The 12,328-nt window shown below is 45.4% G+C and overlaps 1 protein-coding gene across 1 annotated transcript; it reads right to left on the bottom strand.

Moving 5' to 3' along the window:
• Positions 1-8,285: 8,285 nt before the first annotated feature.
• MC3R (melanocortin 3 receptor) lies at positions 8,286-12,108 on the bottom strand. Its single transcript, XM_042045276.1, has one exon. It carries the CDS (start codon positions 11,715-11,717, stop codon positions 10,740-10,742), a length of 978 nt encoding a protein of 325 aa, XP_041901210.1. The 5' UTR covers positions 11,718-12,108; the 3' UTR covers positions 8,286-10,739.
• Between the last annotated feature and the right edge of the window lie 220 nt (positions 12,109-12,328).

The following is a 12,328-nucleotide window of genomic DNA, read 5'->3' as shown; positions in this document are numbered from 1 at the left end:
TCCTGCTTCTGCTCCTGCTCCTGTTCCTGCTCCTGCTCCTGTTCCTGTTCCTGCTCCTGTTGCTGCTCCTGCTCCTGCTCCTGTTCCTGCTCCTGTTGCTGCTCCTGCTCCTGTTCCTGTTCCTGCTCCTGTACCTATTCCTGCTTCTGCTCCTGCTCCTGTTGCTGCTCCTGTTCCTGCTCCTGCTCCTGCTCCTGCTCCTGTTCCTGCTCCTGCTCCTGTTCCTGTTCCTGCTCCTGCTCCTGTTCCTGCTCCTGTTGCTGCTCCTGCTCCTGTTCCTGTTCCTGCTCCCTCTCCTGCTCCTGCTCCTGCTCCTGTTCCTGCTCCTGCTCCTGCACCTATTCCTGCTCCTGCTCCTGTTCCTGCTCCTGTTCCTGTTCCTGTTCCTGCTCCTGTTCCTGTTCCTGCTCCCTCTCCTGCTCCTGCTCCTGTTCCTGCTCCCTCTCCTGCTCCTGCTCCTGCTCCTGTTCCTGTTCCTGCTCCTGCTCCTGCTCCTGTTCCTGCTCCTGTTGCTGCTCCTGCTCCTGTTCCTGTTCCTGCTCCTGCTCCTGTTCCTGCTCCTGCTCCTGTTCCTGCTCCAGGGGTGGCAGAGCAGCATCCACCTGCCCCTGGTGACCACCTGCAAACGGCCCCATTGGCCCCGACCTGGGGCTGAGAGGTGCAAACCTTCTGCACATGGAGTGAGCTCCCCAAGCCACAGCATCCTCTGGCTGCCAAAATTTGCTTGGTTTAATTTGACCTTGGGCTCTGCTGGGGAGCAGTGCCGAGCTCCTCGAAGGGCTTCTCCCTTATTTGTTGTTCCAAAATAGGATGTTGCTGGGAAATGTTCAGGAGTGCTGACCTGCTGTGATAGATTTGGAATCAGACTTTGGATAGACTTGCCCAAGGGGTGCTCAGCACTTCACATTTTGGGGTGCCACGGGCAGGGACACCTCCCACTGTCCCAGGCTGCTCCAAGCCCCAATGTCCAGCCTGGCCTTGGGCACTGCCAGGGATCCAGGGGCAGCCCCAGCTGCTCTGGGCACCCTGTGCCAGGGCCTGCCCACCCCACAGGGAGGAATTTCTTCCCAATATCCCACCCAAGTCTTCTCTCTGTCAGCTTGAAGCCATTCCCTGTGTCCTGTCCTTCCATCCCTTGTAAATCCTCTCTTTCCATCTCTCCTGCAGCTCCTTCAGGCACTGCAAGGCCACAGTGAGGTCACCCCAAAGCTTCTCTTCTCCAGGCTGAACAATACCAGTTCTTTTAGCCTTATCCAATACCAGTTTTCTTAGCCTTAAATTTGGCCCCAGCATGTCTTTAAAAGTCTTTAAATACCCAGAGAAATTAAAAGGGAGAAAAATAATAATTAAAAAAAGGAGTTGTCTTCGTTTTCTAATTTCTCCATCCAATTTCTCCAGCTGTGTTTTGTAGTTCTGCAAAATAAGATAAAATTCATAAGGTTGGATTAAGTTGATGGAGCATCTAGAAGAGAACCATTGAGATTAAACTTCCCTCCAGAAGTTTTCTTAAATGCTGTCCCTTTGGAAGTTCTCCTTCTCCAGAAGCAGGCGGTGTTCATCTTCCTAAGTAAATTATAAATTGCTTTGTGCCAGTTTGTCTTCGAGTGACCCTTGTAAATGTGTGGATCTCCTTTGTTTTCCACATTTTAATTGAAACTAGCTGGGTGTAAGGCAGCAGAACTGAGGGTGCTTAAATTCTCATTAAAACAACACAAACAAAACCCACTTTCATATGTGCAAGGAACAAATGTGACTGCAAAACCCAGTTAATTCCAGATTTTCTGTGGATAGTCAGCCACTAATTCAAAGTGTGGGCTCATAAGGAAAATGAAACATGGCTTGTGCATACACAGGTATAAATGCATATATAAATATATATAAATATGTGTCAATACATCTATAACTCACCATGACTGGAAAGTTCTTAACAAGCTGCTGTTTTTTACTGTGAGCTACTAATTGCAGGCTGTGAAAATGCCCATTTTGGCTACTTACACCCCATGAATGTACAGCCAGAGTGGGTGTGATTATCCAGCTTCCAACACACTGGACAAGGAACTGTTGGATTCACAAAGGAAACAAAATTATGTTTGAAATCTGTTTATTACAAAATTAATATGGTTGTGCTAAGCAATTTTTTGGGAACAATTACAACTTTTCAATCAGAAATGGCTTTTTTCTAGACTTTTCTCCCTTACAGAAATTACTTCTTGCTTTTAACACATGCTCACTGATTATGCAGATGGTTTAATGACCTCATATTCATTGCTGCTTCAATGTGGGAGCTGTAGTCTTAATTAATTCCATCTTTACCTTTATTCAGAATATCTGATTGCTCTAAGTTCTTTGATATAGTGGTTTTGATCACGCAGGGCTCTCGCTCACCATTTACAGAGCTGTCTTAATGTACTGATCTCTTCAGAAAAAGTAATATTAAACCTTGTGTTGCATGTCCTGCTCATCCCAGCTCCCAGCAAAGCAAGGATGGGGGCAGTCCCTCAGTGATTTGATTTTCCAAATAGCAATATTTGTGCATAAGCCTCAGAAGTTATTTGCCTTTTCTGATCAGCAGTTGGACAACAGATTGGTAGTAATTTTGACATTAAAAGGAAGGTATTACTTCAGGATAGCTGAATAATTTTTCATTAAGGAGAACTTGCAAAGGAACAGCACTTAAGAAATCAAAACACAGAATTGTCACATAGCTCCAGCTCTCCCAGAGCATTCTGTTCCCTGAGCTGTCTCTTGGCTGGTACAATCTGGAAAATGCTGTTCCCTGGACTAAATGTCCTCCCTGCCTGCTCTTCTGGTTTCATTGTTTGACTTTGATAAAGACATGGGGTCCCCTACATATTTTCTAATATCTCCCCTTCCAGGATGAAAACGCCTGAGCAGCAGGTGTTGGGAGCTAAATAAGAAATCCTGTTCCTTTGGGAGGGGGCACCAGCAGGGAGGGATGCAAGCGATGCTTCTGTCCATGGTATCACTTAAGTCCCATTCTGGTCTGTAAGGCAGCAGCCAGAGGAAAGCAAAGCCTTTTCTCCAGTTTTCCTAAAGCAAAGCAAACCTGAGGTGCTCTGTAGGATATCCAACACCTCTTCACATACTGCATTTCACACAGTAATTGAGCTGGGCTTGAATATTTCTCCTACATGCAGCCCATCAGTAATTTAACAGCTCTTAGATTCCGGTAAGGAGCTGCACTCAGGTCAAAAGATGATATTTAAAATCCACCGTGTCTGAGAAATAATGAGTTTCATTTTGAGGGAGAGTATTGACTTTCACTGTGCTTGTGCTATCAAGAATTTAGATACCTGCTAGGATACTTTTTGTTATTTGAACAAAAAAAAAAAATCATTATTCGTTATTGAAATTTGTTATTTGGTCTTGGGTGCTTTCAATGTCTGTATTTTAAGTTTTAAAGGCTTATTGGCTAATTTATCATTTAACCCTTACAAATACAATCCATTTTTAGCTAAGACAAATTAACAATACCAAAATAGCGAGGCCAAAGCCACAGGGCAAAACTTTCAGGTATCTTTTGGAGGTTTTCCTTTTGGGAATGAGCAGTGGTTGGGACTAATTCCCACCAGAAGCTGGATAAAATAATATAAATGTCTTGCTAAGAGAGCAGAGTGGAGGCAAATGTTCCCTTGTCTCATTTCTGTGTTTGCCTCTGGAAGGAGCTGAGCATGGGAAGTGCAGCTGCTGCAGCTTTTTCTGTCAGCCAGCAAAGGAGGTATTTTAATACAAGACACAAAACCCTTTACAAGGAGAAGTCAAAGTGATGTGTCAGCTCCTGGTGAAACTGCAAAATAAACAACGAGAGAAGGTAGAAATAGAATCCAAACCAAGTGAGAGTAATATGACATGGGAGAAGAAAGCAAAGAACTGAAACTCAGAGAACATCGTGTGTTTTTCTGCTTGGTGAAAAAGAATATTTTTTTCTGCTTGGTTGTTAAAAAGAATATTTGGTCACTTCTGTGTGCCTTGTCTGATTCCATGTATGCCTGGTTTAATTTCAATAGGTTCTGTACCTGTTTACTACCCACTCATAAGAATTCTGAAAAACAAAGAACTATAATTTTTTATCTCTTGGTAAAAACATACTGTCCTATGATAATGTGCTTGTTTCCAATATCATTCCCATTCTTCCAGTTTATGATTTAAAACTTAGGGTTTAGTAGTTGTTATCTTTGTAACAGAATTTATGACATGGCTGGTTCCTATTTTAAAGAGACTCATCTTAAGAACAAAAGAATATATGGATTTTGGGCAATAACAATATGATAGACTTATCAAATTGCACATCAGATCATCCACAATAAGGCTGAGTTCCATGAATCAGTGATGCAAACAATGTTTGCACTGTCATTACACCCACAAGTCCACTTGTACCTGTTCTCAGATGAATATAATTTCAGTTTAACTTCTCTTGCTTAGTGAAAAGCAAAAGCCCTGTGGTTTTTGATCTACATGCAGGTAGCGGAAGAGAACAATTGCTCATTAGTAAAAGCTTTTTACCACTGAAATGTGCAACTGTTCCTTTGCCTACAAATACACACAATTCCTAATTCAACATTCTCAGTGCACGTTTTTCTGCTGCTTCTCATTTTAATCAAAGGGAGCTCCTTTGATTTCATGAGGAATCCACTGTGGGGTCACACTGGCTGATCACATTTACCTGAACTGATTTTAAATGTTTACTTCTGGGCTCTCCAAAGTGGATTTGCCAAGAGGAAGTTGCTCAGAGTTCCTCCTGGGCACACATCTGCATTTTTTTTGGAGAATAGTAATGACACCCCAGCAGCTGGACTGGAGCCACACAGCTGTAGGTTTATTTATGGAATGGCAGCTTTGTGCCACGTGTACACATGGATTTACTGATTTCTTTTAGACTTCAGCCTGGCATTAAACAGAGAAGCACTGTCAAAGAGTACTTAGGGAATATGGGGAATTATTTATCTGTTGAGTTTCATCTGAGTAACAACAGAGCAGTGCAGAGGAGAAGAGTGAGAGCTGAGAGACTGCCCAAAGCTCTGGGGCATGGCTGGTGAGGGAGCACAGAGTGGCAGCCAAATAACCAAAGCAGCATCTTCCAGTCCCATTGTTTGGGTGCCTGCTGTGAGGGGTGGCACAGGCAGCAGCGTGGTGTCCCTGTAAGCTTCAACAAACTTGAGAGGAAAATTGATTTTAGAGACTTGTAGCTGATTCTGCTTTAAAAAAGATCTGTTTTAACACTGCTTTGGTGTTCACTGATGGGTGTTCTGCCTATTTTTGCTGTTCCCTTCCCCTGGAACTGAACGTTCAGGTCACAGCATAATGAGGAGTTGGTATTTTCCCTTGATTTGTGCTTTTAAATAGGCCCTGCTTTCACTGTTTGGGTCCTGAGACAGATGTCCTTCAGAAGAAATAGATGGTCTGTTACATAAACAGAAGATAATGCAGTTCACTTTATGATGACAGTAGTGCAGTGTTTGGTTTAATTTTTGTACATCAAGTTGGATATGCAAATGCATGAACTAATTTCTTAAAGACAAATTTACTGCCTCAGCTTTGGTGCTGCCTCCTTTCTGTTTTGTTTTTGTCAAAAGTTTTGGATTCCCAAGCCCACCTCGGTTCCTTTCATGCAGAGAAATTTGAAAATGAAAGATTACATTTATTTACTGTCCCTGTACCATTTCAAAACTTGAAATTACGAGTCCTTGATTTAGATTTAGACCTTTCCAAGTACATGCTGTACAATTTTAACATTACTAAAGGCAAATCTCTTCACAAGTAACACATAATTGACTGTACGTGGAGGCAATAAAAGGCTACAAGTACAAGGTCTGGTGTTTTGCTCAAGTGAAGAATAAGCTCAGACTCATTTTGAGAGACAAGTGTTTTGTGAAGAGGTACTTTGGTCTTAAAGGCTGAAGGCAGGAGTAACGTGTAGGCTTTGTGAATCAGACAGGAACAAGGATGAATTCTGTCCTAATTAGCTGCGGACTCTTGATTTCACACTTCTGGTCCCCTGATTGGCACCAGAGATGCTCACCCTCAGGCCTGGCCCTCTCCCACACCTCAGACATCCCTACCTGCACCCAGTGCTGTTTTGCACAGCTGCTCAGACTCTGTCTCCCATCCAGCTTTCTCTTGCCTCTCTTTTTTACCTGATGTTTTCTTAGAGGTGTTCACCCTCGTGATGAGGAAAATCTGCATTGCACCATCAGAATCAGCTCATGGTGTGTTAGGACTCCTTGCTGCAGGCAGGGCTATGGGATCATGGAATGGTTTGGGTTGGAAGGACCTTAAAGCCCATCCTGTGCCACCCCCTGCCATGGCAGGGACACCTCCCACTGTCCCAGGCTGCTCCAAGCCCCAATGTCCAGCCTGGCCTTGGGCACTGCCAGGGATCCAGGGGCAGCCCCAGCTGCTCTGGGCACCCTGTGCCAGGGCCTGCCCACTCTCCCAGGGAACAATTCCTGCCCAATATCCCATCTAACCCTCCTCTATTTCGGTTTGAAGACTTGAATCATCCCATGTGAGTGGGTTTTGCCCTTGGATGTGGGGCCAGGGAGCTGTGGAACAGTTGCTGTGCCCCTGCTGGCTCTCAGTGCCCAGGTCCCCTGGTGTCTCCTGTGCTGTCCCAGGGGTGAGGAACTGAGATTGGGCTGCAAACAGCAAAGGGGTTTCCAGTGTCTCTTGTGAAGCCGCATTCCTTTGTGGATTCCTTCTAAATCAGTGGTTTTAGGTGCAGCCACCAAACAGCAAACCCTGGTCCCCACCTAGGCCTCAGCAAATAGAAACATCTTATTTCAGTGAGAAATAATGAAGGTGTTTGTACTAATGGCCTTAATAATGACCTAGTTTGACTGCACAGTTCTGTGCCTGGACTTGGTTACTTGCCCATTAATACAAATGCTGTCGATTATAAAATAGTCACTTATTGATGGGAAAATTGCCTGCACAGTGCTGAATTTAATGTGAAAGAAACAAATCTGTCTGTAATTTGCAGAATATGCTGTGCTGAGTTGACTTAGCAGGATAACTCATGCTCCTGTGAATTCAAATATTTGTCTTAAATATATGAGGATTTCCCAACACATCTTTGAGCAAATGGTAATCCTACAGTGTCTGTGAACTGCTTGATTGTCTTGCAGGAAAACTGACTCAATAAATCCATATTAATGATACCTTTAGATGCAAAAGATATTATTTCAGCCTGCCATTTCTTAGACCATCTGGGGGAAACTGCACATATCTTGTTCAGCCCAACACTCTCCTCAAGTAAGAAACATTTCTTATTATGAGCAGATTATTCGTTGGTTTACAGGTAACAGCTCTGAAAGTGGTGGCATTTCACTGCAGTCCCCATCAGGGGCGGATTCTCAGCTGGAAATGTCGCTCTGGCTCCCAGCAGGTGTGAGGGGCTGCTGCCCTGCCCCTGCCTGGGCTGGGTTTGGTTGCTGTGTGTGCATACCCAGAGGGAAATGATGCTGGGAAATGAGACAGGGGTGGGCACTGCTGGTGGTTTTGGGTCTCTTGGATGAGTCCTGACTGGAGTTCTGTCCCTAAGGGTGGCTGAGCACAAGTTCCAGGGCTCCTCTCTCATCAAAATGTTTAGATCTGTCCCACTGATTGCAGCGCAGTCCTGTTCTTCCCTTTCCCTTCCATTTTCCCTTTTCCCTTTTCCCTTTTCCCTTTTCCCTTTTCCCTTTCCTCCCATTTCCCTTCCCACCTGGGCCCGTAGCTGTGAGTATTCACTCACTAACTCCTGTTGTGGGGCTCAGACCCATGGGCACTCCCTCTTTCCCTTCCCATCAGGGACAGGCTTGTTGAGATCCCACAGTCCTGGCTCTGTGCCCCACAGAATTCCAAACCTGGGCTTAGAGCTGAGAATGTGGACCTGGGGCTGAACAAACCCACTCCCCACCTCCTGGATAACCTATGGGGAGCCTGGTGCCAGACGGGGTGAGAAATCTTTGAGGGATTTTATGGATTCTCTTTCAGTTTGTTTGCATATGGGACTGAAAATCTGGCTTTTTCCCTCCTTTTTGTGGAGCTCTGTGGGCAGAGTGAAGAGTTCCAGGCCAGGAGCAACCTGGGATAGTGGACGGTATCCCTGCCCATGGCAGGGGTAGAGTGAGAGGATCTTTAAGGTCCCTTCCAACCCAAACCATTCCACAATTCTCTGAATTAAGAGGCTTTTGCCCAGTGTTAGACTCTATTTCTAGTTTTGTGAGCCAGCCCCCAGACTGGGTTGATGTGAAGTGCTGCTCTGACAGAAGCAAACACGATTATCAGTGATCTCTTCAGATTTTATTCAGCAGAGTATATTTCGCTTAAAGGCAAAGCACGGTATGAATCAGTCTTGTTGCTTTTAAAAGAGCAAGAAGTAGGACATCAGAGAAATAAGTAGGACATGAGGTGCAACAAGAGCTAAATCCACAACGACCTGAGGCGGAATATCGTGGCAAACCATGCTCCAGAGTGTAAAATACAGAACACTGAGAACAGGCAGAGATTTTTTACAACAGCTACGCACAGTCTTTGCACGCCACCAGAGTTCCGTGGTTCCCTGTGCTGATTTCATCTCCGTGCCCCACATCAGATGCTGCAAAGTGCGACAGGCTGGGCTAACAGAGCACATCTTGGGACTGCTCAGCTGGGGTTTGTGACACACAGATAAGGCTGAAAGCATTTGGCTTTGCCAGCTGGGGGGATTTTCTTTGGTCTCATCCTGAAATGGGGAGAATTTTCATTTGTGCCTGTTCTGCTCCACAGTGATCTTGGTTTTGCTTTTTTAAAAGTTTAGCCTTTTTTAAATTAAGGGTTATAGGATTAGGTAAGTGTTGGAACAGAGTGTTGGAAAGGGGGAAGCCTGGAGGATGTGATAATGGGAGGAAGTGAGAACTCAGGGAATTCAGGGTGTGATCAGAGGACAGGAGGAATAGGGAACGTGAGGTTGGTTGTGCTGATGGGCAGAGTGTGGCTGGAGCATGGGGAGAGGTGCTTCTTGGCCCCAGCAAAACCATACAGCCCATAGGATTGGGAAATGGGGCTGTTCCCTGTCGGATGCTGAGGATCAAACAGAGGCCAGGATGTGCAAAGTGTGAAATGTGACTCCCCACGGGCAGCAGGGCTGGGTCTGGAGCCACTGGCACTGAAACACCAGCACCAGTGTGGGGCAGAGCTGGGGGCACAGGAGCTGGGGGAGCTCTGGGCTGCAGGAACAGTTTCTCACCTGGCAGAGGCAAACCCCAGAAATAACTCTTATAATAATAATAATAATAATAATAATAATAATAATAATAATAATAATAATATAATCAACCCAGCAACTCCGAAACAAGAAGGTGGGGGGAATAAAAGAGTTTTAAGTCAAATAAGATCTTTTAGATGTTTGAAAGAATCAGACAACTCTAAGGGTTTGGGGATACCTCCCCTCCTAAAAGCAGGTACCAGAAAGGTGGTAGCAGCCTTTAGGATGGCTCAGAGTGTTCTCAGCCTGGCACTGTGAGTGCCACTGCCCGTGCCTGTGTCGAGCACAAGCTGCAGCAGCCTTTGCTCAGGGATGATGTGCTGTTTGAAGGCCACCCACAGGGTTTATTCTTGCAGAAAGCAGAGGCAAAGACGAAACTATTGTAGCTGCAGGTGCTTCTTTTCATGCCAGTGACACACACAGGGTTGGGAAAGGATGGCAAAAAGGATGGCAAACAGCCCTGGTGCTCTCCTGTTCCCGGGGCAGGAGGATCCAGCCCCTGAGTGCAGTGTAAAGCTGAAGTAAGGAGACACTGTCCCAGGACATTATTTCTCAATGCACAAAGTCCTCTCTGCCACACACATCTGATTTCTTCCAGGTGCTGAACTTACAGGTGGACATTTCTAATGACTCCCTGCAGCTTTTACACAAAGCTACATTCAAGGTATTTTGCATTTTGGCTCTTTCTGACATTCAGATCTGTGGGTCTCATTAGTGAGGATTTATCAAAAGAAGACTTCTGTGACTTTTTATGAACTTAGCAAATACCACATTGATCAGTGCCTTCCAGCTTTAAAAAAATAATTAAAAATTCAAGGATATAATACTCTTATATCACAACAAATAATGTAAAAGCCTTCACATGAGTCAATCCTATCAGGCAGCTGTTGAAGTCACACTGTCACTGATCCTGTAGTGATAACTGATTTCAGTGCAAGAGAAATGTTTGCTTTCACCCTTTGAAAATTGTACTCAGGCTGCTTTATGGCAAGGAGCAAAAACGTCAATCTATTCTTTCATTAAAAGGCAGAGGCGTGGGTGTAGAACAATACTGTTACCTGTTGGTGTTTTGAAAAATAGCTTTCCACAGAGGTTACTAAAGAAATCTTTTAGAAAGCACCGGCTCGTTGGCAGTGGCACAGAGATAAAGCAACAGGCACAAATGAATGCTAGAGGGAAAATTATCTCAGTCTCTAGAAGGTGGCAGTCCCTTTCAGGATTCATTTTTCCCAGTAAGTTTTTGAAGCTGTTTTGTAAGCCACTCTGGATTTCCTTCCGTTATAACTATTTTAAAAACTTCAAATAATTGAGTTGAAATTGGTTTTCACTCTAAAAAGTAGGAAACAAGGCATCATGTAGAAGGCTTTTGTCTTTCCTGCACCCTTCCTTCAGGCACTGCATTTAAAGTGAGCTGCTCTGTATCTCAATATATACATATATATATTTATACTTATACACCTGTGGTGTGTTTTTTCCACCCAAAGCCAGGTGTTTACAGCATGCACTGTCCCACACTCATGCCATAACAGCAACACACGATTTCTTTGAAAGTCTTCCTCATCTCCAGGCTCCTGAAGGCGTAAATGAGCGGGTCAATGACCGAGTTGCACATGATCAGCACCAGGTAGGTGTTGAAGTGCGCGGTGTAGCAGATGCAGTAGGGGTTCATGGGGCAGGAGATGATGAGGATGAGGTGGAGGAAGAAGGGTGCCCAGCAGACAATGAAGACCCCCAGGAGGATGGTGATGGTGACAGCACCCTTCATGCAGGTGCGCTGGGGGGGCACGCCCTTGACGGGCAGCGCCGCGATGCGCTTGACGTGCAGGCGGGCGAACAGGAACATGTGCACGTACAGCGAGGCCATGAGCAGCAGCATGGTGAAGAACATGGTGATGAGACACACAATGACAGTTTTGCTCTCCGAGTAGGCAATGAAAATGATGCCACAGATGATGCAAGCCACCCAAATGAGCACAATGAGAGTCAGGGCTTTCTTCACCGTCATGATGCTGTGGTAACGGAGGGCATAGAAAATAGTGATATACCTGTCAATGGCTATGACCAAGAGGTTGCAAATGGAGGCTACCAGAGAAATACAAATCATTGAGTCAAAAACATTGTCCATGTGCTGGATGAAGTGGTCGTCGATGATCAGGTAGCCGTTGCTGAGGATTGCAATCATGACGGTCTCCAGGGCGTTCGACATGCTCACCAACATATCTGCCACAGCCAGGCTGCAGAGGAAGAAATACATGGGAGAGTGCAGGTTCCCATTCTTCAGCACTGCCAGAATGACAAGGATGTTTTCCAGGAGGCTGATGATCCCCAAAGTCAAGAAGACCTCGGCTTTGATGAAGACCTGCTCGCAAAATCCATCGCCACTCCTGTTGTTCAGGATGGAGTCATTGAAGTCTTCAGTGATGTTAAGCAGCACGGGCTGAAATGAGAATGCAAAGTGTGTGGTGTTCATTGTCAGCAAAGGAGCTGAATTCACCAGTGACTGTGGACTTGAGAGAGCACAGGTTAAAAAGAGAAAAAAAAAAGGAAAAGGAAAACAAGTCCTTCCAAGAGCTGCTGTGCATATGGGGTGGAATCAAGCAGGACTTTAGTCACTTTTACAAGTGCAAACATCAAAAAGTCTGCATTTACAGTGAGTTGTATGTCAGGCTGCTCTTCCCTTTGTAAGAAAGTGAGCTTCGAAGCTTGTAGGCAGCAGACAGTTTTCTCTGCAGAGAAGAATCAGCAGCAGGACGCTGCTGGGTTTAGCTCTCCTGGTGATTAAAAGCAGGGAGTTCTCGTGTCTGCTGGGGCAGGTCGGTTGCCAGCATATTGCAGCTCAGCCATCTGTTGCTATTTCAGTGGGAAGAAAGGAGAAGAGAACTAAGGGATTTATACATGCAAGAAAGAAAAACCAACTCCTACTTCATCCTGCGAGCCGAGCATTGGCCACTGGAGAGCGAGCACCTTTGTGAGTGACAGCTGGAGCACCTGGAGCGGCGTCCCGGCGCATCCGAAATTGTCTGGCGCCCTCTGCAGATACCGAGCAGGACGGATTTGCCGTAAAATTGCTCTGGAAAACGG

The sequence above is a fragment of the Corvus kubaryi genome, unplaced genomic scaffold (genome assembly GCF_017639235.1).
Source record: "Corvus kubaryi isolate FWS band 111438036 unplaced genomic scaffold, C.kubaryi_AGA036_p1.0 134, whole genome shotgun sequence".
Lineage (NCBI taxonomy): Eukaryota > Metazoa > Chordata > Aves > Passeriformes > Corvidae > Corvus > Corvus kubaryi.
Note: the sequence above shows the minus strand (reverse complement) of the source record. Positions and strands in the feature narration are given on the sequence as shown.

What these genes read in the sequence shown, in the direction of transcription:
- MC3R (XM_042045276.1), bottom strand. Translation starts at nt 11,717, where the DNA reads ATGAACACCACACACTTTGCATTCTCATTTCAGCCCGTGCTGCTTAAC.